Genomic DNA, 26,396 nt, shown 5'->3' on the forward strand with positions numbered 1-26,396 from the left:
CACACACACACACACACACACACACACACACACACACACACACACACCTGGCCTGTTTCTCTCACTTCTGTTCCCTACCTTGCTCCTACAGGATTTTAAATTTACTGTCTTACTGTCTAAAGCTTAACACATACGTACATATATCCCATATCCATTTATACCACCACGCTTTTAGCCGCATCTATGCTTTCGAACCACACTATATGCTTTCCTGCAAGAAGGGAAGTTGGTGAAAACCTGGGTTTGAGATCCACTGGACTTTCCAGCTGTGTGCAATTAGCTTCCCTGAATGTCTATTTCCATATCTGTAAAATGAGGATAAGTAACAAGGATGCACCCCTTGTTGAGGGGAATACACAAGACAATGTACCTGGCACATGGTAGGTTTTTAATAGAGGATTTTTTTTCTTAAGACTGACAAGGATTTCCTATCAAATCCTCACCTGGACTCCTTAGGCTATGTTAAAGATCTGGCTCCATTACATGAGGCCAGATTTCTTTTCATTTCATACTTTGTGCCAGGAATTCTAGGGGATAAAGATGAGCGAAAGACAAAGATAAACATGGCATGGCCCTTGCCCTTAAAGAATTCACAGTCTAGATGGGTAGAAAAGCAAGTCAGTAATCATAATGTGATATGACAAGTTCTACAACAGGGGTAAGGGTGAAGCATTTAAATTCCTGTGGGACCTCAAACTTATCTTTGCCTAAGGGCATCGAAAAATGCAGACTTAGGCTTTGAACTAACCATGCCAATAGGCATGGGATCTGAGTCATCTCCATGATGCCAGTACCCTCTGGGGGGCCTTGGCACATGATAGGGGGCTTAGCAATACTGAATGGATAGATGGGTGGATGCATCACATGAATAGGTGACTGCCTTCTTTATCCCATTAATGTCATGTCCACACTAACCTTGAAGAGACTGAAGAAAACATCTTGATCACCACTATCATCATCACCACCACCACCCTTTATCAAGCACTTAATCCAAGCCAAGCACTGAATCAAACACATTATTCCACACTGCCTCATTAAACCCCAAAGTAATGCCTGTGAGGTGGTACTTCTATCATCCCCATCTGGTAGATGGGGGAACTGAGGCTCTGAGAAGTAAAATAACCTGCCCAAGGCAATTCAGCTCCTGAGGAGCAGAGCTAAGACAGAGTAGGCCTGTGTATCACTGCTTGTACTCCACTCTTACCACTGGAACTGCTGCAAACATTGGTATTCAGAGCATCAGAAAAGACAAATGCTGTGTCTACAGACCTCTGTCTTGGTTCACCCTCCCAGCCTGGTCTTTGCAGGCATTTAAAGGGACTATGTCCTCCTTCCTGATTGAAGACTCTCCCAGTGTCCCCGTTGCCCTCTCCCCAAGCAGATGGTTTAATTACTTGAAATTATTTTTGAGCAAGGACAGGCAGGTGAATTCCCTCTCCACCTCATACCTAACCTACAAAATGGAAATTGAGCTGCCTTTTTTTTAAAGAAGCATATTGTAATGAAACAATTTCTGTGAAAACTCTGTGGTCTTCCAAATCCTTCCAAGGTTTCTGTTATCAGCCATAAATGCGCTTAGTTTCAGTCAAGTGCTCAAAATTTCAAATCCAGTTCATGTGGTGAATGTTTATTGACCACCTATTATGTGCCAGGCTCTATTCCTCATGCTTAAAAAGAATCATCGATAACAGCCATTAATGTTAATATAGTGCTGGCCAATATGCAAAGTGAATTAAAATTTACAAAGGGCTTTCTCATCCATTATGAAACTGAAGCTCGGAGGAGTTACATAGCTTTCTCAAGTTACTACTGGTAGGCCAGGCTGAAAAGCAAAGCTAGATCCTATACAAAGCTGTCAGAAGTAGGAATGATCCCCAAAATGGAGCCTCCCCTATGAATTCTGCCAGGACTTTCCATTATTCATTCATTCATTCATTCATTCGCAAATTATGTGTTAGCTATTGGTGACACAAAGACAAACAGATCTGGGTTCCTGCTCTCAGGGAGGACTCGATCTAGCTGAAGAGATGAAGAAGCAACTCACAGTAGCATGAAAATTGGTAAGATATGAGCAAGAGGGAAGCCCATGTACCATGCGACAAAGAAGAAATCAACCCCAGTCTTGGGTTGGGTTGCTGGGAATGCAGCGGGGTCACAGGGCAGACTTTTTTTGCTCCTACTATCTGGAACTCACCTTCCTCCTATCTGGTACCCAATACGCAATGTGAATTCTGACCACAAATCTCTTTCTTCATCATACACACGTATGGAGCATCTCCTTCACATGAGAATCTTTGTTAAGAACTGGGAATGAGAGAGATGAATGAACTTTGCCCATACTTTTAAGATGTGTACTGTCCAGTGGGCAAAACAAGTAAATTGAAAATTGTAAGGTTGTACTATATGAAATTATCAGCATTTGGCCATTTTTTACCTTTTAAAATGCATATGTTCATTTTTTACCTTTTAAAATGTATACCTTATAGTGTAATGGTTTGCTGTTCAGAAAAAAAGTTCAGGATGATGTCGAAGCCCCAAACCAGTGATCTGACACCATACTCATGCATCTACCACCGCATCCCCCATGTAGCAGTATCCATGGTTGAAGCTTGGAGAGCACAGTTACTGAAGACCTGATGGTAGAAACTAAACTAACAGCTATTTACCATAATTGTAACTAACATGAATGGAATGCCTATGACCTGTTGGGCACTGTTTCAAGCACTTCCAATGAATTAACTAACTTAATTCTAACCCATGAAGTCGGTATTATTCTATAATACCTAATATTCTATAATACCTAATATTCTATAATAATAATAGCTATTATTACCCCATTCTACAGATGGGGTATAAGAAACTGAGACACATGGTAGGTTGTGAGGTGGCTCAAAGTCATGCAGTTAGTGCCATGACAAAGCCAGGCTTCTAACCCAGACATCAGGAGTAATGTCATCTGCTCAGCTGAAGCACTAATTGTGCTTTTAGTCAGAACAGTTCTTTGGTTCCAGGATCATCCAAGTGGGGCTTTCATTAAAGCTATGATGTCTTCCACTGAAATGGATATGGGGAGTTGAGGCACCTAACCTCTGGGGTATAGAATTGTAAAGGCTGTCTGTGTTGGAGGTAGAATCAGGTAGGAATCAGGAATCAGGTAGAAAATCTTCCCTGAGGGGATATTGGCAAGATAATTGGGGTGGCATCTAACTCCCCCAACAGGCCAACTGGATTTAAGCCTTATTTTTTATACTGTTAAGAACCAGAGCCAACAGAACAGTCTGGTGAGAGATGCTGAAAGACTTTGGACTCAAGCAGGACTGGTTGGGGATGCAGGAGACAAAGTGCAACCCAAGATTGAAAAGGAAGCCATTCTCTTCACCTCTGCTAGGAATATATAGCCTCTGAGGGTGTTGGCACTTAGAGGCTTGTGAATGGAATCTTCTTCCCATTCCATCGTGTAAGCAACAATTGCTATTACGTTTGGGCTTTGGTTCTCTTGAGGATTCTCTTGCTGGCTCTAATAACATTCCAGCTAATTCTCTTGAGTTCTCTAAGCATACCATTATACTATCAATAAATAATGATGATGATGCCTTCTTAAATAGTTACATAGTTATCCTCCTTATTTTAGTTTCCCACTTTACCATTTTGGCTACACTGTAGATTTGGATTCTTTGTTAGAAGCTTTAATATTTAATATTAGTCAAATTAGTTTTACCAATAATATTTTATCAGAATGAAGAGAATGGATTGAGTTTTGCATCAAATGCAGACACATTGCTTTGGGAACAGAACTAAGTTCCCTCAGTAACTCAGGTGTAATATGATGACATCTAGGCTCAATGCTGCACTAAACATTTATCAAGTACCCACCATGTACCATCATGTATCAGGTACTGTACTAGTGACTGGGAATATGGCCCAAAATGAGACAGGCCTTCCCAGGGCTCCCAGGATCAGGATGACCAAGGAAAGAGAAAAGACAAGGTGCCTCTAAAGGTATTTGGACCAAGAATTAGCTGATGGGGTTTTTACATGGGCAACAAAAACATTACTGCAAGTCTCAAAACCTGGCAGTATCATTGATAATAACCAAGAAATTGACTGAATTTTTATTAGCTTCTGAAATCTTTTACAATCTATTCAGCTGAAAAAAGGAGAGGAGAGCAGTGACATTAGAATTTTTCATTTATGAATGCTTTTGAGAACGTGGATTCAAGAGAAATTACCAGATATTTTAATTTTCTGCTATCTCGCCCCTGATACCAATCAGGCTACCTGTGAAACAATTTGTGATAATTAACATTTGTCTAACGCTTTTCCAGTTTGCAAAGCCACTTCCCATGTTGTTGTCTTCTTCAGTCCCCACAACAACCTTGGGAGTCCGCAGAGCAATTTCACTGAGGTCATCACCCTGGATTCTTGAATTCTTATTCCTCATTTCCCTCTGGTCTACATGCCAGCCAAGCCTGGCATTTTTTACAGTGCTGCAAACAAAGCATGCTTTCACACTTCCTTGATTCTGCACTTGTGGTTCCCTTCTGCCAAGAAAGCAGCCCATCCTTTCCTTGTTCAAACAAGGAGTATCCTATTCATTCTGGGAAACCATGGGCAGGCAGGGAAAGGCCTTTTTTCCCTAGGGCAGCGAGGAAGGCCCAGCATCCTAGAGTATAGAGTACCCAATGATGGTGCCCATGTCAGAGGACACCAGAAGACCAGTAGGGCACAAGTTGTCCTGCAGGTGATTTAGGTGTCATTGGAAGCACTGGCCCCCAGGCCTTCTGCCTTCTTAAAGAGTGTAGCAGTTAACACTTTGCAATTAGACAGACTTGAGTTCAAATCCTGGCTGTGTGACTTACTAGCTGTGTAACCTTGGGCAAATCTCTAAACCTAATTCTAAATTCCCTCCTCTATAGAAAGGATCTAACAATACCCACCTTTAAAATGACGGGAGTAGCAGTAACTAAGTGCAAACCACCCACCACAGTTTCTAACATACAATAAGGGATTGCGAAGTGGAAGCTATTATTCATTAGTAAGACCACTTCCCTTGTGGCAGAAAAAGGCACACATTTATCATCATCATCATCATCATCATCATCATCATCATTACTGCTACTGCTATTATTTACATTTCTCTCATTTCTAAAAACCCACTTGCTTTTCCTAGTAACATTCTCCTCGTTCTCTCTTAGAAATGATATTTCTGCTCAGAGGAGAAAGGGAGGCGGTTTGTTTTGTTACAGGCAAGGGGTACAGCAAAGCACAGGGGGTATCAATGTGGGGGCTGGACAAGCTGGCTCATGAAGATTCAAGAACAAGAGTCATCCAAGACAAAGCGGATGGGGGAAGTGTTACAGAAAAGGGAAACTGCATAGGCAAAGGTCAAAGTCTGGAGAGAATGTGGCTTGTTGGGGGGCTTCACGTGCAGTAGTTCCTCTCAGCTGGGACATCCCCTCAGCAGGGATGATGAGTGAGATGGGATGCAGAGAGGAGCAGAGGGCACAATTCCAGTGGTGTCTACTAGGCAGCCTATATTCTTCTAAGCACTTTCTATGCATTAACTTACTTAGTCCTCACAATCAGATCCATTTTACAGATGAGCAAATATAGGCACAGAGAAGTTAGGTAACCTGCCCAAGGTCACACAGCAAGAACATGTCAGATCTATATCCAGAGCCCAGGCTCATCACCAGCACACCAGAAGGCAACGATTCTTTTTCTCTATGACACTCGGGCATGTGCCCCAAAGCCAGAAAAGAAACAGACCCCTCCAAAGTCATGAGAAAGTAAGGTATCCTTCACCTGCTGAATTCAGCTTGGGCAGAGGGGAAGCTACTCTCTCTCTGGCACCTCCCAGTGTGCAGAGGTGGGTTTTTAGAAGTTCGCAAACATAAAACCATTTCCATATAATTATGCCTCCTTGACCTACATGTCATTCGGCTGTGTGCATGGGCTTGAAGCACAAAACAATTTCTGCAGCCAGAGAAAATTGCTTCCCGAGGCCCCAGGGTAATTAGACATTGTCTTCTGGGCATGGCCTGTTCCCTGTCCATCCACATCCTCTGACATAGGTGCTGCCACTTCAACCCGGCATCCACTGGGAGAATGCAGGTCCCGTGGTGGAACAGAATGTCCATTAGGACAGCAGCCTTGGAAAGTGTGCAGCAGGGCTGTGTGCATCAGGAAATTTTCCAATGTTCTTGAACATTCAGATCCCGTGGAACTTTCCTCTGTTAGCCCAAGCAGGGAAAGGGGGACACATCACATGGGGAGATGTTACTTCTCAAGCATTTGGTCTATGAGGTCTATGAGGAAGCTACAATACCAATACCCATGTCTGGAAGTTTCAATGAGGTTTATAAAGGACCTTCTGTTCTTTACTCCCCCACCCACCTACCCCATCCCCACCTGGATATCTGTAGTTTGATACAGAAATAACAACCATCTTTTAAAAAATTTTGTTTAAGTTTATTTATTTATTTTTGAGAAAGACAGAGACAGTGCAAGTGAGGGAAGGGCAGAGAGAGAAGGAGAGAGAGAACCCTAAGCAGGCTCCATGCTGTGAGCTCACAGCACAGAGCCCAGGGTGGTGCTCAAACTCACGAAACTGTGAAATTATTACCTGAGCCAAAACCAAGAGTCGGATGCTTAACCGACTGAGCCACCCAGGCACCCCACAACTATCTTACCTAGTAAAACCCCTTAAGGATGAAAAGCCCTTCAATGACTCTCCATTTCCTCAGGACAAATTCAACTCAACCACGACTGCAAAACTGTCTGAATCATTAGAGTCGGGTGCTACTACTTCTCTACCACTTCTCCAACCAAGCCTCTCTCCCAGCTCTCTCTCCAGCAAGGGCAGGCAGATAACATAAATGAGTGAGGTCTGGTGGGGACTGGTTAAGCTGGAGAACACCCCTGCCCCCATGAAAATGTCACCCAGGGTGCCCTCTCCTTCTGATTTTCAAAAGAAGCTCAAATCTTCCATTGGCCATGAAATACTTCAATTTGTAGATATGACAAACTGATTCAGAAATCCTAAAGACACATCTGCAGCCTGGTATCTACCCCACAAGCCTCTGGTCTGTGACCTCCATTCTATGCTGAACTTTCAGCTTCTCCAACAGCCATTCTCTTTTTCTTGTCTCTTGACCTTTGCACATTTTGTTCTCTCTCATTGGCATACTTTGCTCCCCACTCAACCGGTTCTTACTCCTCCATGTCACTGCACACACATGCCACTTCCTCCCAGAAGCCTTCCGTGATCCTCTAGTTTAGATGGTTACCCACTCTCAAGTGCTCCCAATAACATGCTGTCTTCTGCTGTTATGGAGCTTCTTTCTGGGTATCTATCTGGCTTCTGCCAGGCTAGAAGCTCCAGGAAGGAAGAAACCATTTCTTCGGGTTTACTATGACATCCACAGCTGTGGCACAGTGCCTGAACACAGCAGGGAGTCAGTATCGGTGATAGAAGAAAGGGGAGGGAGGCTGGCCTGAGTTGTCTGTGATAATGCAAAATCCTTCTCACTCCAGAATCTCTTGGGTTGGGCTGTGAGCAACAAAAATAACATCTGTTGAGCACTCACTATGTACGAGGTATTTATTCTTCTAAGCATTTAATGTAGTTCTTACAAGAACCCTATGAAACAGGTAATACTATCCCCTTTTTACAGATAAGGAACATTAAGGCACAGAGTATTTAAGAAACTTAAGATCACAAAACAAGGAACTGGCTAACTTGGGATCCAAGCCCATGAAGCCTGGTTTCAGAATCAGTGCCCTTAACCTCTCCACCTTTCAACAAGGGAAAGGGTTAGTGCTCTATGGAAGAAACTGTCTATCACACTCGGTGGACAAATGAATAATATTTGAGAACCGACTACATGCAAGGCATGGTATAAATGCTCAGTCTTCTATGGGAAAATGTTATTGTCTGCCTTGCAGAGATGAGAAAACTGAGTTAAGTGTCATGTTCAGGCAAGGAAATGGGGAACTCAGATCCATCATCCATCATAGGAGGTAAGAGAAATAAGTTCCTAAGAAGCTACCTAGAGAGACTGGGTTTAGACAGAAAAAAACAGAGCGAAGGGATATGATCAAGTTATCATGTGTGTAATGGAATACCACAAAATTGACAGCAAGCAGATAAATGTTCCACAAAGAACGCCATGGGGAATCCATCCACCCATCCATCCATCCGTCACTCTTATTCTACAAATGTTGATAGAGTACATACTCTTTGCCCTGCAAACCCTCAAGGTTCAGAGAAAAGAGATACAGTCCCCACCTCCCAGGGGCTCTCAGTGAATGGGTAATAAAGATTTTGAAGAAGATCATTACAAAAATGTGTTAAATACTCTAGCCAATGAGATGCTTGACTCAGCATACTGAGATCAGGGAAGGCTTTAAAAATAAAAAATCTACCAGCCAAAGAGCTACAGGCAAGGAAGGCATTCCAGGCAGAAGAAATAGCCCATTCAGTGCTATGAAGGAAAGAAAGAGTGCTGTGCATTTAGGCAAAAGCTCATAAAGTGAAGAGCAAGGTGCATTTGCATGAGTTGCAGAAGGGAGCTGATGGTGTGAGAGGTGTCTTGTTGGTCATGCAAAAATCCTGGATTTTGGCTACAGAGCAGAGGTCTCAAACTAGTTGCCCACAGGCCACACTGTGTGTGTGTGTGTGTGTGTGTGTGTGTGTGTGTGTGTGTGTGGTGTTTGAAAGCCTCTCCTAAAGCACTGGAAGACCTGGCCAGTTGGCTGTCATTCCCTCATGGAAAACCACCAGGACGAACTAAATAGTGGCTGCTCTCTTGAAGGAGAGCATGAACTACTCAGTTCATTAAAGGTCCCTGCATGCCCACCTCACATATTGATATTACCTGCCTGGCCCTGTTGCCATTTGAATTTTCAAACCTTGGCATAGAGCCATTGACAGGAGCAAGTTTAGAATGACTCCTCATGCTGCCTTGGTATGACTGATTCAGTAAGTTCGGAGCACTCTGAGCCCAAGGAATTGGTCTTGTACTCCCAAGAGCCTATTCCAGGCTTGGCACGTAGGTGGGCATCACTAAATTTATGTTGAACGAAATTGGATTCACGTGGAAGATTCTGGCACAAATCCTCTTCAGAGAAGAATGATAATCTCTCTCTCACACTAAACACTAAATTAATTTCCAGTTGCCTTTGATCATATCACCTGACTCATTTTCTGCAGTAAACCCTTGGTAAGCTCCCGGTCTATTCAAAATTGTTAACCAGAACTTCTGTGTGTCTGTGATGTTGTGTTAATCTATATTTGTAGTTAGTCATTCATTCAACAGTATTTATTAAGCAGCTACTGCATGTCAGAAACTGTGTAAGAGGTTGGAAATGTATTAGTAATAATAAGCAAAACAGACACACTTCCTGCCCTTCTAGAGTTCTAACCCCTCTAATAGTAATGATGGTGAAATTTATATAGCATGCATGGTACAAGTATGCATCGTACTTGTTCTAGGCATCTTCCCTATATTTATTTATTTAATGCTCATAGAAGCCTGTGATAGGTGCCAAATCATCATCCTTTTTATAGATGAGTAAACTGAGGCACATTATTAAGTAAATTGCCCAGGATGACACAGCTAAAAAGTGGCAAAGGCAGATTTGAACCCTAGCAGTCTGGCTCTGGAATCTGTTCTCTGTGCCCTTGTCTTTCTGGAATAACAGTGGGAGCCCCCGAAATGCCTCTTGAATCATCAAACTAGCAGACTTTAAAGTTGTGGTCAGTTCCAGTAGTGTTTATAGCAATGGCACCATAAGTAGACAGATTAATCGTAGCAATGTGCTCTGGAACCTAGTGAATGTTCAAGTTTTTCCTGACATCATGTTACTGCTTTTCTTTTTTCTTTTTTTTTTTAAGTTGGAGACCCTTGATGCAGACCTAATACTGGAAAGCAGCTGGAGGTACAAAGTCGCCAGCTAACTGTCGCCATTTATACACAGTCTTAGCTCCAGGGCAACCAGCTGTCCCTAAGAAGTAGCCCCTTAGAAGAAAAGCCTTCAGGCTGGAAAGACAGCATGGGTCACTGGCTGAAGAATTATTTGTTTAATTTATCTCTTATATCTATTAGATTCTTAGTTCTTGACTGTGCTGCCCACAGTCCTGCCTCCCTAGCTCATACCATTCTTGGATGTTGGAGTGCCCAGTCTCCCCGGTCTCCTCTTTCATGCCTCTGTGTAGCGTTCCCTGACCCCACTGGGGGGCCTTGCTGCTGCTCTCTCCCCAGAGACCTGAGAAAATGCCTGGGGCAGCCTGAGTCACTCTTGCTGCTTGGTCATGCAAACTCTTTGCCATTCTTGCTAGCAGAGAGATCTACCTCCCCTCATCAGCAGCCTCAGCACTGTGAATGGCACACAGCACACGTCCAGCACATGCCTTTTGAGTGCAAGAAGGCCCAGAGAAATACGTGACTTACCCAAGGCCACAAAGCTAGTAGGTAGCAGAACAGAATTCTACTTGGTCAACATACATTGTAAGCTCTGTGTGGACTTGATCTGCTTGTGTGTTTCCACATTACTGCATCACCCATGTCTGGCAAAGGGCCTAGTAACGGTGGGGCTCAGTAAATGTTTGTTGAATGAATAAGTGAGCACCAACTTCATTTAATTCTTCCTTTTTCCTTGCCTGCACTGAAGAAGACAGGCAACGGAAAACAAGGCTTTTTGTGTTGACTTTGTGTTGACTGTGTTTTGTATGCACAATTGATAAGCTATTTGCCCGAAGCTAAAAATACCTACCCCTGGCAGCCATTGGGAGGCAGATGGATGGTGCTTAGCACAAGATGTTTAATCAAACAGTGACAACCCGAGCAGAGCCACAATTAGCCTCTGACACCCCAGTGAACTCTAGATGAAGAGCCCGGAAGCCTCTGACTTCCTGTTGGTCCCCTGGCACCCACTGACCATCACCCTGGGTCCACAAAACAGCACAAACAAATGAGCATCCTGTGTGCAAGGCAGTCACCAGCTGGAAGTCAGGGGATGGGCAGTGTGGGCTGAAACTGGGCACCCGGGACAAATACGAGGGAGAATTAGCCAGTGGGGAGCATCATTCAATATTGGAAAGGGCAATGGAGAGTGCCAGCTGATACACATATTTAAAAAAAAAAAAAAAGGAAAGAAAGAGAAAGAACAAACTGGCCTATTTCTATATAATGGTCAGTTCACTAGAGCTAATTACGGAAGCATCTGGACAAGCACGTGCATCAAGTGGACTCTAAGTCTAATAAATTGTTTTTGAATCCTAAGTCCAGGACACACTTGATGTCTGTTCGGGCCAGTTTCTTAACCCACTGAGCCTCAGTGTTTTCATCCCTATAATGGGGATATTAATAGTACATATCTCCCAACGTCATGTGAGGATTCAATTTAATGTTAAGTAAAACCTCTTAACAAGTGAGCCACATGGGGTAAATGTTTTAAAAAGGGAACTGTTATTAATACATGCATTAGTTATTACTAAATGTGCTCAGCTCTAATATAACAGGTATCCATAAACAGGAGAACTGGAAGAGGCATTTGATTCCTTAACAGCCAACTACTTAACCCTTCAGTCTTTCTTATCAATAAAGGGATGGAAAGAGTGCCTAGTTTATTCATAAGGATTAAATGTTGGATATTTAATATTAGATACTATGATATTAGATGACATTTGATCTGAAACGTGTTTCATGTATATGAAGGGATGGGTTTTAGGGCCTGAAACACAGTAAGTGCTCATAACTTCCAGGGGCCCTGAAAAAATGGTAATGGGTCTTCTGTCTCATGCCTCTTTGCCTTGGGACATGGCAGTTCACTCTCCCTGGAGAGTCCTTCCTTGTCTTGTGTATCTGTCAAACTACCACTCACCCTAACTTGATGCGAGCTATGATACTATCTTTATTATTATTGCTTTATTGGTAACTGGCTCATTTTTGCAGCTCTGGAAGCTGAAGCCCTGAGAAGGGAAATGGCTTGTCCACGGGCACACACAGGTCTATGTCAGAACCTAATTGAAGCCTGAGGCATTTCCCAACAAAATTGGGATGCCTAGGCACACTTTTCCCCCATCTTAATGAGATATAATTGACCTACATCGCAGTATAAGTTTAAGGTATAGAGCATAATGGTTTGGCTTACATATATTATGAAATTATGGCCACAAGAAGCTTATCATCCATCACCTCAAACAGCTACAATTAAAAGAGAAAGCAAAGAGAGAAAAGGATTTTTTTTCCTTACGATGAGAACTCTTAGGGTTTACTCTGCATTAACAACTTGCACATGTATCTCAGACAGCAGTGTTAAGGACACTTTCATTGACCAAGTATAATGAGTCAGAGGTCTTTTCTACAGCCAATTCTCCCATCCTCAAGAAATACAGCAGGAGAATCCCCTGCCTAGACTTGCCAGTGATTCTTCCTCCATGTCAAGCCTTCACCTAGTTCAGATCATCTCCTTCACAGGACTAGTCATCACACTCATGCATACTAACTAATCGTGGCCACTTACTGTCCACTCTGCCCATGCCAGGCTCTGTGCCAAGAGCTTTATGCATGTGACCTCCTCTGATTCCCCAACAATCTTCTGGGAAACACATGTCACTGGTTCTCCTACTTTACTGAGGAGGATGCTGAAGCTTCTGGTGTTACTTGTCCAAGAATGACAGCTAGAAAGGAGCAGATCTGAGTGCAATTCATCTATACTCCAAAATATATGCCTGTCATTTTAAGGACCCTGTCCCTTCTGGTAACTCTTACATTCTATGTTTGCTGGACAGACACTCAAGCTCTGCCCCTATCTGTGTTTGCAACAAACCCTGGAGCCATAAAAACACAGCTGCATCTATCACTTGACCCAGGATGGTACCACTGAGTGCTTTCAAGATACTTCTTCGACTTACCAGCTGTGCCATGTTGGACAGGTGCCTAACCTTCCCTTCATCAGTTTCCTTCTTTGTAAATGGAGACCAGAGCCTACATTCTCTTTGCACTGTTATGCCCTCACATCTTTCTTTAAATCAACTCATTTTCTTAATGAACTGAACTTATTTTATAAGCATGTTTTTAATCACTACCCTAAATGAAAAATTAACATTCTTCTAACTCCATTTAAACTAAACACATAACTTTTAAAGTAAAATTATTCATTGAGGAGGGCACCTTTTGGGATGAGCACTGAGTGTTGTATGGAAACCAATTTGACAATAAATTTCATATATTGAAAAAAAAAGTAAAATTATTCATCAGTGAATCACATAAAATCACCTCATCTCTACAGAGCCAAGAGGCTCATAGTAGGTGCTCAATGTATAGTAGTCATAAGAAAATAAACTTTGGCACCAAGCAGTATGGTTTGGAAACTTTTGAGTCTATTGGCCAACTTGAGACCTAGCAGTTGTCATGGTTACCCCAAGACGGTGCTCCTGGTCAAAAAGTCAGAAGGAATTTTGCAGTCAAGAGAAGGCCAAATGATTGGCCCAGATGAATGTGATGACCAGTCCAGGTACTAATTCACTTTCCCCCATTGTCTTGAGTCAGACTACCCTGGCAACCATCTTAGCTCTTGCCGACTATTCATCTGCAAGGGTCAGCCTTACTAGATCTCAACTAGTTCTGGTCTACAATGGAAACCACTGCTTTGTTAGATTCTAGGAAAAGCCAGGAAGACTGCATCCTGTATCCAGGGCTCAAACCCCCGGGGCAAATCCACAGCATTTGTTCCACCATGGCAAATATCACTAATCCAACACAGCACTACTAAACTCAGGCATGGTTTTAGAACAGGGAACATGGTAGCCACTACCAAAAGACTGAAGATGAATCGTGTTTTGCCATTCCTGTCTCAGGCTGTGCAATCACCCTTCACATGAGACTGTAGAAATAGAGGAAATACTACCCTTAGCTTTGAAAATAATCCACTCCAGTGCTAAATGCGGTGACAAATAGGGGTCTCCACAAGAAAATAGAGAAGAACATGATAGTAAAGCTACAAAGAAAATTAAAGAGCTATCAAAATAAAAACTAAAATTTAAAATTTTTTTTTTAACGTTTATTTATTTTTTTGGGACAGAGAGAGACAGAGCATGAACGGGGGAGGGGCAGAGAGAGAGGGAGACACAGAATCAGAAACAGGGTCCAGGCTCTGAGCCATCAGCCCAGAGCCCGACGCGGGGCTCGAACTCACGGACCGCGAGATCGTGACCTGGCTGAAGTCGGATGCTTAACCGACTGCGCCACCCAGGCGCCCCAAAACTAAAATTTTAAAAGAACAAAGGCTATTTCAGAGAAAGCAAGAGACAACTGAGTCATCGTGTAACAATGGCTCTTCAGGGCCCTAGATAACAGCCAGCGTTCCTCTCCACCAAGCAGAGAAACAAAGTGAGGAGTAGCCGGCGGAATACCACTGCAGCTAGAGGGATTAAGTTAGAGGCAATAAAGAATTTCAGGATAGGGTGACAGGATTATTAGTGCCTGGAATTATAGTTTAAGGGAAACTAGAATCTTCTCTGGGATTCCTGGAGAGCTCAGACTCTCTCTGACTCATCTCTGCTCCCAGCACAGTGTCTGGCCTCTAGCTCAATAATTGTCTGCTGAACTGCACTTGCCAGGTGTAAAATGTAACAATAGGTAACATAGGTGTAAAAAGAAACAACAGGTAAAATTTACTGAGGGCTCATTATGTGCCAAAAACTATGCTAAGCATTACACACACGGTATTTCATGTATCTTTATAACAACCCACGGGGGTATGTTTATTATGATGCCCATTTCACAGGTGTAGGAACTGAGGCTCAGAGAGATTAACACTACACTTCACAAACTCTTCCAACTAGGATAGGTTCTTATGTACCTGGATATTTTGGGTGAGGTTAAGCCTGCAAAGAACAACAACAACAAACCCAAATGGCTCTTTAGAGCCCTCCTGGGAATCTGGAAGCCATCCCTCAAGGACTGCCTTTCCCATAGGGTGAGGGTTGGGACCCACTGCCTGTCCTCACTAGTCCACAGTCAGTTTTGTGCCATTAATAACCAAAAGCAAGAAAGACTTTTGCATTCCCAAACTTCTGCCCTGGAGCAAGAGGAACAATGAAGAGACAGGATGGCCACTGGCCAGCTAGTAGTGCCTGAGGTTGGAACCACATCGCAAGACAGCTACCCTCAATTCCTTCCCTGCTCCTCTCCTAGGAGCCCTCAGGGCAGAACCACCTGAAGACCTTCTAGTACCATCCATGGAGGCCAAAAAGACTGAACACCAAGTCGTCAGCATCATGCTTTATTCCCTCTTCTTCCCTACCCTCCAAGATCCAGAGTGGAACAGGTAACAGCGAGGAAGATGACAACCTCCAAGAGTCAATGCCCATCACACAATTCAATCTCCACTCCCCAGCTGATCTAAACAAAGGCAGTGCTGAATTCTTGCCTGGGAGGCTTAAACATTGCTTCTCCTAAAAATCTATCCTTGGGGCATCTCCCAGGAACAGCTAAAATAATACCATTGAAATTGCTTACAATGTTAGGGGTCCTTGTACTTCTGTAGGACAACAGGCCTAACTCTTCCAGTGCAAAAAACAGACAACTTTAAGGAGGAGAGATGCATTTAAGTCACCAAGGATGGTGAAATTCACAAGAACATAATTTAGGATGCAGAAAAAGAGGATTTGCAGAAGGGAACCTCAGGAATCAGCCCAGATAAGAAATTCTCTGTCCTTTTCTGAAGACCTCCATGAACCAAGCAACTGTGGTGTCTGGCCTGCTCTCATTCACATAGCAGCCATTATAATCAAAAAGTTCTTCTTGGTGCCTAATCTAAATCCTTTTGTAGTTTCAACTGAGTTCTTTTCCTTTTTACAAATTTTCTTAGCTGCCTTTAGGAAGAAAGAGAGATATGGAAAGAGGGAGAGAGGGAGGAAGAAGGGGAAAAAACTGTGTTACCCTTTAAACCAGCATTTCTACTTTTGGGAATTTATTCTACAGATAAACGGAAAGATGCTTAATGAAGTTCTACAGTGGCCAAACAAAAAATAAGATAAAATAAATAATGTTCAGCCATAGGTGAATATTTCATGAATATTATTGACATGGGAAAAAATCCACGATTTATTTTTAATTTCAAAAAAAATCAATTTGCACAACAGTTTTATTGTATGATCTCCTTGTGTAGCAGTAATTATTATTACTAATTACATTTATAATTTATAATAACTGCTGTCACTTGGGGTTCCACTGAGCTGGACATCAAAGATGGCACACTCAAATGGCTGACAATTAATGTTGGATTCGGCTATGAGATCACCTGGGGCTTTCAACCAGAGTCCTGCACACCTTTCCATCTGACTTGGGCTTCTCATAGCTGGGTTCCAAAATGGAACATCCCAAGACCAAGTATTCAGAAGGCCCACATATTACCTGTACATACAAGGTCACCCCTGTATGTACAGACCCATAGGCTATTGCTCAAAAGTAAATCACAGGAGCAGCTCCAATTCAAGGGGAGGAGACTACCCAAAGGCATGAATATTCAGACATGTGGTTCATCAAGGGCTATCTATGAGACTAGGCACTACAATACCTTTGGAAAATGGGATTTGGACAGACTTTCACATTCCAATGTCTAATGTAGTAGTTAAATATATAAACTGGGAGGCAGAAAGCCTGGTTTAATGTCCTAGATCACCACTTGCTTGCTGTGTGACCTCGAACAAGTTTCTTAACCTCTCTTGAGCCTTGATGCTCTCAAATCATAGTTCCAACCTCATAGGTGGTTGTGAAGAATTAAGTGATATATGGTCTGTTAAGATGCTTACAAGTAAATGCTCAATAAAAATGAGCTAATAATAATATAATTACATGTCAATATAATGTTTAAGTTTTTATAAGTATATGTTTTACTTTTGTAATTGAAAAAACTAATTTTCAATGACAAAAAAAAAAAAAAAGAAATCCAGCAGAAATGAGAGAGATAAACTCAAAACTCCCAGTCAATGCTCTCTGTTCCAGCTACTTCTTCTAAGGAACCTACAGAACCGTATACTCCTCACAGACACAGAAAATACCTCTGGAAAACTTTGACCCTTTACCTCTGCACCAGTAGGCCATTCGGTGGTAGGGTCTGACAGCCAAACCCATGTTGTTCTTTCAGCCACTCCCCAAATCCTCTCAGGTTTGAGCATAGTAAGCTGCAAAGTACAGGAAATTAATTCCCCCAAGAATATAACCAAGAAGCTTTGCAATCACAAAACACGGGCTTTCTATTACCCAGGAGCTTAAAACTGCCCTGTGACACCATTGACAGAAAGGATTTGCTTTTTTGAAGCATTGACATTTTGATTGTGAAGTTCACTGGGGCTTGCTTAGGTTTCCACAACAACAGAGTCTTGGGCTGGTTAGTTTGAGAGAAAACCTCAGAAATAGAATATCAGGCGGTGATGACTTGGGTTTCTTTGGTTGTTTTCTTTGTTTGTTTGTTTGTTTGTTTGTTTCACCCATGATAAATACGCACAGACCCTGTCAACACCACTCCTTTTCTTTGGGGGAAAACGTGCCACCAAAGAAATGAAGGGATTTCTTGATGTAATTACAGCAAATGTGAAACCTTAAGAGTTGAAAACTCTACCTTCTCATTTCTTTTTCAGAAAATCAATACACAGGCATCTTTCCATTCCCCTCCAAGTTTCTGTGGCTCACACATGCTCTCTCATCCTAAGGATCTCCTAAGTGTGCTTGATGTTGCCTTGGGGGCAAACCTATCTGTACAAAAGAAACGGGAGACTCAGTGTCTGCGGGTTAGTTTCTCAAGAGAGACAATTACCAGAAACTTAAGGAAATGTCAAATAGGAATATGTAGCAATTTCGTTTGGACTCAATGACTTGCCTGACTTAAAGCATTAATTAGATGGGGCTGAAATATTTTTTAAAGAGCTTGGATATGGAAAATTTTTAGCACCACACTTCAAATAGCATTCATCTGGGGAGTAAGAGACAGTGGTGAAGAGTCACTCCCTGCCGAACATATAGTAAGTTTTTTTTTCCCCCCCTGGGGAGACCCCAGCATTTATCCATTCCTGCTTCCTTATAGGCTGGCAGGTGGGGCAGGAACATGGGAGAGAAATGACAGCACTTAGTTCTAAGTCAGGGGCAACCCAGGAAACAGGAAATCACTTTCCTCCAGCTGAGAACCCTTTCCTGTGATCAAAAATAAACAACACAGAACTTGACATGCCATAAAGTCAGAAAGAACTAGAGTCACTTTCTGGCTCTCCCACTTACTCCGGATGTGGCTTTGGGCAAATAACCTAAAGATCCAATCCTCAGTTTCCTCATCTATAAAATGGGGATGATAATAGGACTGATAAGAGGCCTTCTTTCTGTTCCATGAATACCATATTCATTCCCACCTCAGGGCCTTCGCACTTGGCATTCCCACTGCCTAGAATTCCTTTCCCATAAATCTTTTCATGGCAGATAACCTTCTTTCCACCCTTAATTAAACTCAAATGTCACTTCCTAACCTAAAGAATAATCTCCCATCAATTTGTCTCATCCCTGGGTTTTATTCTGGATAGTATGCTGTCTGAAATTCTCTTGTACATTTTTATATTTATTTATTGTCTGTCTTCCTCACCATACAATAAAGCAACTTGTGCATTTTGTTAACCCCTGCATCTCCAACACCTCATACAATGCCTGGCACAGAGGAAATGCTCTGCTAAAATTTGCTAAAGGAGTGGACTCTCAGTCAATAGCTAACATTCATTGAAAACTTAACCACATGCCACGCACTGTTCTAAACACTTTGTAAAAATTATCTCACTTGATTCTCAAAACAACCCTCTCAAGGAGATATTCTTATTAACCTGATTTTATAAAGAAGGAAACTGACATGCAGAGAGATTGAATAAATCTGCCCAAAGGCAAAGAGCCAATAAGCAGTAGGGCCAGGACTAAACTCCAGCAGCCCAGCCCCAGACTCCACACACTTAATCCAGAGTCCTGACGCTCTTTGATACGTAACCATCAGACCTGATTTTACAGCTTGAATTTACGAAGCCCTGAGTGTATATGATTAGATCAAAGTAGCCAGACTTTTGACCCACACCTTCCCCCAAATCATTCTATGTGTGTTCACCAATCCCTCTTAAATCACCTGTGTGTTCTCTCTCATTTATCTTTTTTTTTTTTAATTTATCTTTATTTTTGAGAGACAGAATGAGACAGAGCATGAGCAGAGGAGGGGCAGAGAGAGGAGACACAGACTCTGAAGCAGGCTCCAAGCTCTGAGCGAGCATTCAGCACAGAGCCCGATGTGTGGCTCGAACCCACAAACCGTGAGATCATGACCTGAGCCGAAGTCAGACACCTAACCAACTGAGCCACCCAGGCGCCCCTCTCATTTATCTCTTTAATACTTAGTTACTTGTGTGTTTTTCTATACTTTCTGAGTGGAGACTCTGAACACCAATTTGTTTCTACCATGGGCCCATGCACACAGAAGGTAGATGCTAAATACTTTTTGAAAAGATTTCTAAATGAATAAAACATTTTGGAACATTTTTCAACACAATACAGCAAGAGTGTGTGGGTGCTCGGGTGGCTCAGTCGGTTGAGCATACGACTCTTGATTTCAGCTTAGGTCATGATCCCAGGGTCATGGGATTGAGCCCTGTCGGGCTCCACAGTGAGCATGTGGCTTTCTTAAGACTCTCTCTCTCTCTCTCTCTCTCTCTCTCTCCCTCTGCCCCTCTCCCCAACTTGCTTTCTCTCTACAATAAAAATAAAATAAAATGTGCATTCTATTAAAAAAAGAGAAGGGGCGCCAGGGTGGCTCAGTCAGTTAAGCCTCTGACTTCAGCTCAGGTCATGATTTTGCAGTCTGTGAGTTCAAGCCCCACACCTGGCTCTGGGCTGACGGCTCGGAGCCTGGAGCCTGCTTCAGATTCTGTGTCTCCCTCTCTTTCTGCCCCTCCCCACTCAGGCTCTGTCTCTCTCTCTCTCAAAAATAAATAAACATTAAAAATTTTTAAAAGAGAGAGAGAACAAAAATGTATACAAAGCAAGTAGAAAATTAACATTAGCATTCCTTGCCTTAATAAACCCAACTCTTCATGCTTTTGCCATCTCAGGGCCTTTGCATATGCCGTTTTCCTTGCCTGAAACACACTTTCTACTCTCACCCTTTTTGCCTATTTACTTCCTCCTGGTTCTCCAAATTTCAGCTTGAACATCATTTCCTCAGTAAATCTTTTATTTATCACTCATACCACTTACAGCTTCCAGTTACATATTTTCTACTGTGGCTCTTCAGTTAACTTTTTGGTTTTTTGCCTAAAAGATTCTAAACTCCATGAAGGCAAGACCATCCATGTCTATTTTGGTCAACATCTCCTCCCAGGGCATAGCTCATAATCAATGCACAAAAACACTGTTGAATGCACAAATAAACTTTTGAAATTTCGTGTTTACAAATACAAAAAAACTTTGCTTTAATGGGACTTTTTTTTAATTCTTTTTTATGTTTATTTATTTTTGAGAGAGACCGACAGAGTGCAAGTGGGGGAGGGGCAGAGAGCAAGGGAGACACAGAATTCGAAGCAGACTCCAGGCTCCAGGCTCCGAGCTGTCAGCACAGAGCCTGATGTGGGGCTCAAACCCACGAACCGTGAGATCATGACCTGAAGTCGGACGCTTAACCGACTGAGCCACCCAGGCGCCCCAGGACCTCTTTTCTTAAGTAGTGACTTCAAATAGAATTTACTCATTATTTTTCTCTTTTGTACACACTGTAATATACCTGCATGGTACCCCCACCACTACCTGGAATTATTCATATTGCAGAGTGGTTTAGAGCATGGGCATTGGTCCTGGGTTTGAATTCTGGCTAATAAATATCATAAATGCTTAACTCTTCACTGCTTCAAAATATTATTTCAAAGTGCTTTGAAAAAGAGCAAGAATAGCACAGACTTAAAAACAAAAACTAACAGTAGGAAATACAGAGAGGATATGAGGAAACTAGAACTCTCATACCCTGCTGTTGGGAATGTAAGTTAGTAAAACCACTTTACAGACCAATTCAGCTATAGATGGTAGAGATAAAGATGCACTTACTCTAGAACATAATAAATATACTTGTACATGTATGTTACCCAAGAGAAACTCTCAAATATCAAGCTGTTAACTACAGCAGTTTTTAATAGCAAAACCTTGGGACTAATTTAACTGTACATTGTTTTATTTTTTGTTTTAATTTTTTTTAACGTTTATTTTTGAGAGAGACAGAGTGTCAGCAGGGGTGGGTCCAAGAGAGAGACAGAGAGGGAGACACCAAATCTGAAGCAGGCTTCAGGCTCTGGACTGTCAGCACAGAGCCTGATGCAGGGCTTGAACTCAAGAACTGTGAGATTATGACCTGAGCTGAAGTCGGAGGCTTAACCAACTGAGCCACCCAGGTGCCCCTAAATGTACATTGTTTTATACGCGCGCACACACACACACACACACACACACACACACACGTATGTCTATATGTGTATATATGCACATATTATGTAGACATACATGTGTGTACATGCCTATACATGCCTGTTATACAGAAATATATACAGACATGTGTATATATGTACAGATTTGTCTCTGTACATATATGCGAATAAGTAAATTACAGTAATTTTATATAATGGAATCCTATATAGTCATTAAAATGAGTGAATGAGAGCTGCATGTATCAACAATATGGTCTCTAAAACATAATGTTGAGTGGAAACAGAAGCATATAGAATGGATGGTCCAATCTAAAGAAAAGTAAGGGTATGCAAATGTGGCCCTGAAGATTACAGCATGGGGTTTGCCTCTAGAGACAGAGAAAGAAGGAGGGAAGGAAAAGAATGGGCCTGGGACAATTTCAAAGAGGACTTCAATTGTATCTACAGTGTCAGTTCTTTTTTTTTAAGAACTGAAACAAATATGTTAAAATGTTAAAATTTATTTAATCTGAGTGAAGAGTGCACCAGGATATGTATATTACAAGCTAATTTTACAAGTGAACTGTTGTATAACATTTTAAAAAGTGAGATTAAGAGAGATTCAGATGCCAACTCTACCACCAGACTTCAGAAAAGAGACATAAATTCTCTGATACTCCTGTTTTCAAAATAGGATTAATAGTGTCGACTGAAAATTAATGAGATTCAATGTGCAGAATGACTTATAGATATTATCCACTGGAATATCATTTTAGAATGAGTCCCTAACAACTTTCCAGATGTGTCTTATTCAGAGAGACTTTTTTTTTAATTGATCAGAAATTATATGCATGCATGTCAAGGGGCACCTGGCTGGCTCAGTTGGAAGAGCATGTGACTCTTGATCTCAAAGTCATTCAAGCCCCATGTTAGGTACAGAAATTACTTAAAAAAAAAAAAACAACAACTTTAGAAGAAGAAATTATATGCATGCATTTTCAAAACAAATCACACACCAAGAAAAATAATATATTGCTACTGTTTGTTCAAAAACTATATATATTATAAAGACATATATAAGGATAGACTATTTATTACTGTGATTGCCCTGAGGGAGGGGTATTTGGGTGGTTGGAGAACAAGAAGGGAAATTTACTTCTCCCTGATATTATTTCTAATTATGTACCCTATTGTAGATTACAGCTCTTCCATGATACGATGGAGTTACATCCTGATAAACCCATTATAAAAATTGAAAATGCATGGAATACACCTAATCTACTGAACATCATAGCTTAGCCTAGCCTACCTTAAATATTCTTAGAACATTTACATTAGCCTATGGTTGGGCAAAATCATCTAACACAAAGCTTTTTGAATACTGGACTGAAAGTGAGAAACAGAATGGTTATACAGGTACAGATGGTCGTTAAGTGTGTCAGTTTTTTTTTTAAATCTTTTTTTTTTAATATATGAAATTTATTGTCAAATTGGTTTCCATACAACACCCAGTGCTCATCCCAAAAGGTGCCCTCCTCAATATCCATCACCCACCCTCCCCTCCCTCCCACCCCCGATCAACCCTCAGTTTGTTCTCAGTTTTTAACAGTCTCTTATGTTTTGGCTCTCTCCCAAGTGTGTCAGTTGTAAGAGCTCATGATCACGTGATTGACTGGGAGCTCTGACTTACTGCTGTTGCCCAGCATAACAAGAGTCTCATACCGCACATCACTAACCCAGGAAAAGATCCAAATTCAAAATCCCAAGTACAATTTCTACTGAATGCCTATAGCTTTTGCACCACAGTAAAGGCAGAAAATCGTAAGTTGAACCATCATAAATCAGAGACCATCGGCACCTACTCTAAAAAATAAATACAATTTATCTTTAAATTAATCTGAAGGTCCTGATCTTCTCCACTCCATCAATACTAAACCTACATAAAAAGGAAAGGTCCTAAAATCCAGGTTCCAAAAAGGTTCTTAAGAGGTTAGTCTCCTACCTGAACACATGAAGCAGGGAACACCCCATATTTTCCTGCATGCATGAGGACACAAGAAAGAGCATGGGATTTCGGATTAGGGGATCTAGGCTTGGTTCCTGTCGCCAGCACTTACTAACTGTGTGACTTTAAGTGAATTCCTTAAGCCCTCTGGGCCCCAGTTTCATTTCTGAAGTGAGAATAATGGCAACACCACCTCCAATGATTGTGAGGAATAGTTTTTTTATTCTTACAATATTAAATTACGAGTATGTAATTTTGTCAAAATAGTATCCAGATGGCTGCATGAGCTACAATTTGTAGTGTAGAGACTCTTTCAAAAGCACTGGTTTGGTCCCTTTGGCTTCCATGGAAGTACCCATAAACATAAGCCTAGGGCCCTATATTAGCCAATGAAGTCATCTGACTTCAGAGATAAACCAGATTCTCTTCTCTCCACAGCCAATATCCTGACAGTGATCATTCTCTCTCAGCTGGTAGCTAGAAGGCAGAAGTCCTCCTACAACTATCTCTTGGCACTTGCTGCTGCTGACATCTTGGTCCTCTTTTTCATTGTGTTTGTGGACTTCCTGTTGGAAGACTTCATCTTGAACATGCAGATGCCTCAGGTGCCCAATAAGATCATAGAAGTGCTGGAATTTTCATCCATCCACACTTCTATTTGGATTACTGTTCCATTAACCATTGATCGGTATATCGCAGTCTGCCACCCACTCAAGTACCACACGGTCTCCTACCCAGCCCGCACCCGGAAAGTCATTGTAAGTGTTTACATCACCTGCTTCCTGACCAGCATCCCCTACTACTGGTGGCCCAACATCTGGACTGAAGACTACATCAGCACCTCCATGCATCACGTCCTTATCTGGATTCACTGCTTCACCGTGTACTTGGTGCCCTGCTCCATTTTCTTCATCTTGAACTCAATCATTGTGTACAAGCTCAGGAGGAAAAGCAATTTTCGTCTCCGTGGCTATTCCACAGGGAAAACTACTGCCATCTTGTTCACCATTACCTCCATCTTTGCCACACTCTGGGCCCCCCGCATCGTCATGATTCTCTACCACCTCTATGGGGCACCTATCCAAAACCGCTGGCTGGTGCACATCATGTCCGACATTGCCAACATGCTGGCCCTTCTGAACACAGCCATCAACTTCTTCCTCTACTGCTTCATCAGCAAGAGGTTCCGCACTATGGCGGCCGCCACGCTCAAGGCCTTCTTCAAGTGCCAAAAGCAACCTGTACAGTTCTACACCAACCATAACTTTTCCATAACAAGTAGCCCCTGGATCTCACCAGCCAACTCACACTGTATCAAGATGCTGGTGTACCAGTATGACAAAAATGGAAAACCTATAAAAGTATCCCCATGACCTCACAGGTTTGGCACCTAGTGCCTCTGTCTAATCTATTTCCAGATGGGAGGGTAGCCCACTTAAAAGTGCTAACCTGATTTCCTATCTCCACAGACTGAGCAACCCTCAGACTGGTAGATGAGAAAAGATGGAAGAGAAGAAAGAAAAGCATCAATCTTGTTTTCATTTGTGCATTTATTTTCACAACGTCACTTGACAGCAGAATTTCTACCAGTTTGAAGATGTCTTTAGAGGTTGTGTCATCATCCTGTGGCCAATGAGGACACAGGAAAGAAATAGTCTATGACTTTGCCTTGGCACCATCCAGTCATTGGGAACCTCTCATTTATGTGACACACCAAGCCACAATAGCAGGTAGCTGAGTCCACACTCTTCCTCTAAGAGCTGAGGTCAACCATCGCTTCCCTGTGCCATCCCCAGCAGCTAATAATGCTGACCATTGGGATTTGGGATTTTTCCAAGGTGCCCTTTGTCCTAGAGAAGGTTGTGGTCTTGAAGTGGCCCTGGAACCCTAAGCTACAGAATGACACTGTAAGGGGACAAGCAAGTATTAATCCCATCCAAACTCTGGCCAGAGCTTCTTTGGAAAGGCTTCAAACCAACATAACTATGACCCTCAGATTTGGGTCTAAAATGCAGGCTTTCTATTTGTCATTATGTATAGATTTTATCTATCTCCTCCAAAACAAAGACCCCTGCCTGGTGCGTAGGGGGGAAGGAGGATCTCTTGAGCCCAGAAAAACAAAAAAATAAGCCCACTCTTGCCATTGTTTCGATCCATCCCGTGTCAGCTGTGTATGATCCCTTTACTCAAAATAGCTTCTTATTGCAGTGCCACTTAAGCTTCCTGGAGAAGCCTTTTACATGTAGAGTTGACAACCCTGCCTCCTTGCTTGCTGAAGCCCTCACCAAATTGTTTTATCTGAAGTGACTTCCAAACTGGACTTAATTTTCAAGGGTCAGGAACTGTAGCCCTCCAGGTGTGAAAGGAGACATTCTTAGCTCTGCCCCACAGTCTACCTGGTATTACTATTCAGCCACAAATGCAGATAAAATTCACACGGAAAGGTGCCCATGTTGTCTGCTTGTGTGCCCTTTGATGCATATGGCTCAAAAGGGTGGTACCAGTTTTCAGTGAAGCTACTTAATTCAGATCCTTTGCAAAATGATAAAATATGAATTTATTTAGCTGTTCTCCCCTTGCCTGTCCAAGGCAAGAAGAGCTCTCTGATGTAATTAATAGGGGCTTCCCTCGGATTTGCCACTCATGTGTGTACACACACATGCCCACACATGTTTGATTATATTAGGCTTATATGTATCCAGTAATGTATTTTAAAAGGGAAACCATGCTGGAGTTCCACTTATTTAGCTTTTTAAAAATTTCTCTTCCAGGGGCGCCTGGGTGGCGCAGTCGGTTAAGCATCCGACTTCAGCCAGGTCACGATCTCGCGGTCTGTGAGTTCGAGCCCCGCGTCGGGCTCTGGGCTGATGGCTCAGAGCCTGGAGCCTGTTTCCGATTCTGTGTCTCCCTCTCTCT

At 42.2% G+C, this 26,396-nt stretch overlaps 1 protein-coding gene across 1 annotated transcript in view; it reads left to right on the top strand.

The window, feature by feature from the left end:
• Positions 1–26,140, top strand: part of GPR139 (G protein-coupled receptor 139) — a 40,207-nt gene extending 14,067 nt beyond the window's left edge. The window contains exon 2 of the mRNA XM_040458896.1: positions 23,919–26,140. Coding sequence (XP_040314830.1) covers positions 23,919–24,853 — 935 coding nt within the window. The 3' untranslated portion in view covers positions 24,854–26,140. The remainder of the gene's footprint in view (positions 1–23,918) is intronic.
• Positions 26,141–26,396: the final 256 nt, after the last annotated feature.

Source organism: Herpailurus yagouaroundi, unplaced genomic scaffold, assembly GCF_014898765.1.
Source record: "Herpailurus yagouaroundi ecotype Mexico unplaced genomic scaffold, PumYag 222, whole genome shotgun sequence".
NCBI classification, from domain to species: domain Eukaryota; kingdom Metazoa; phylum Chordata; class Mammalia; order Carnivora; family Felidae; genus Herpailurus; species Herpailurus yagouaroundi.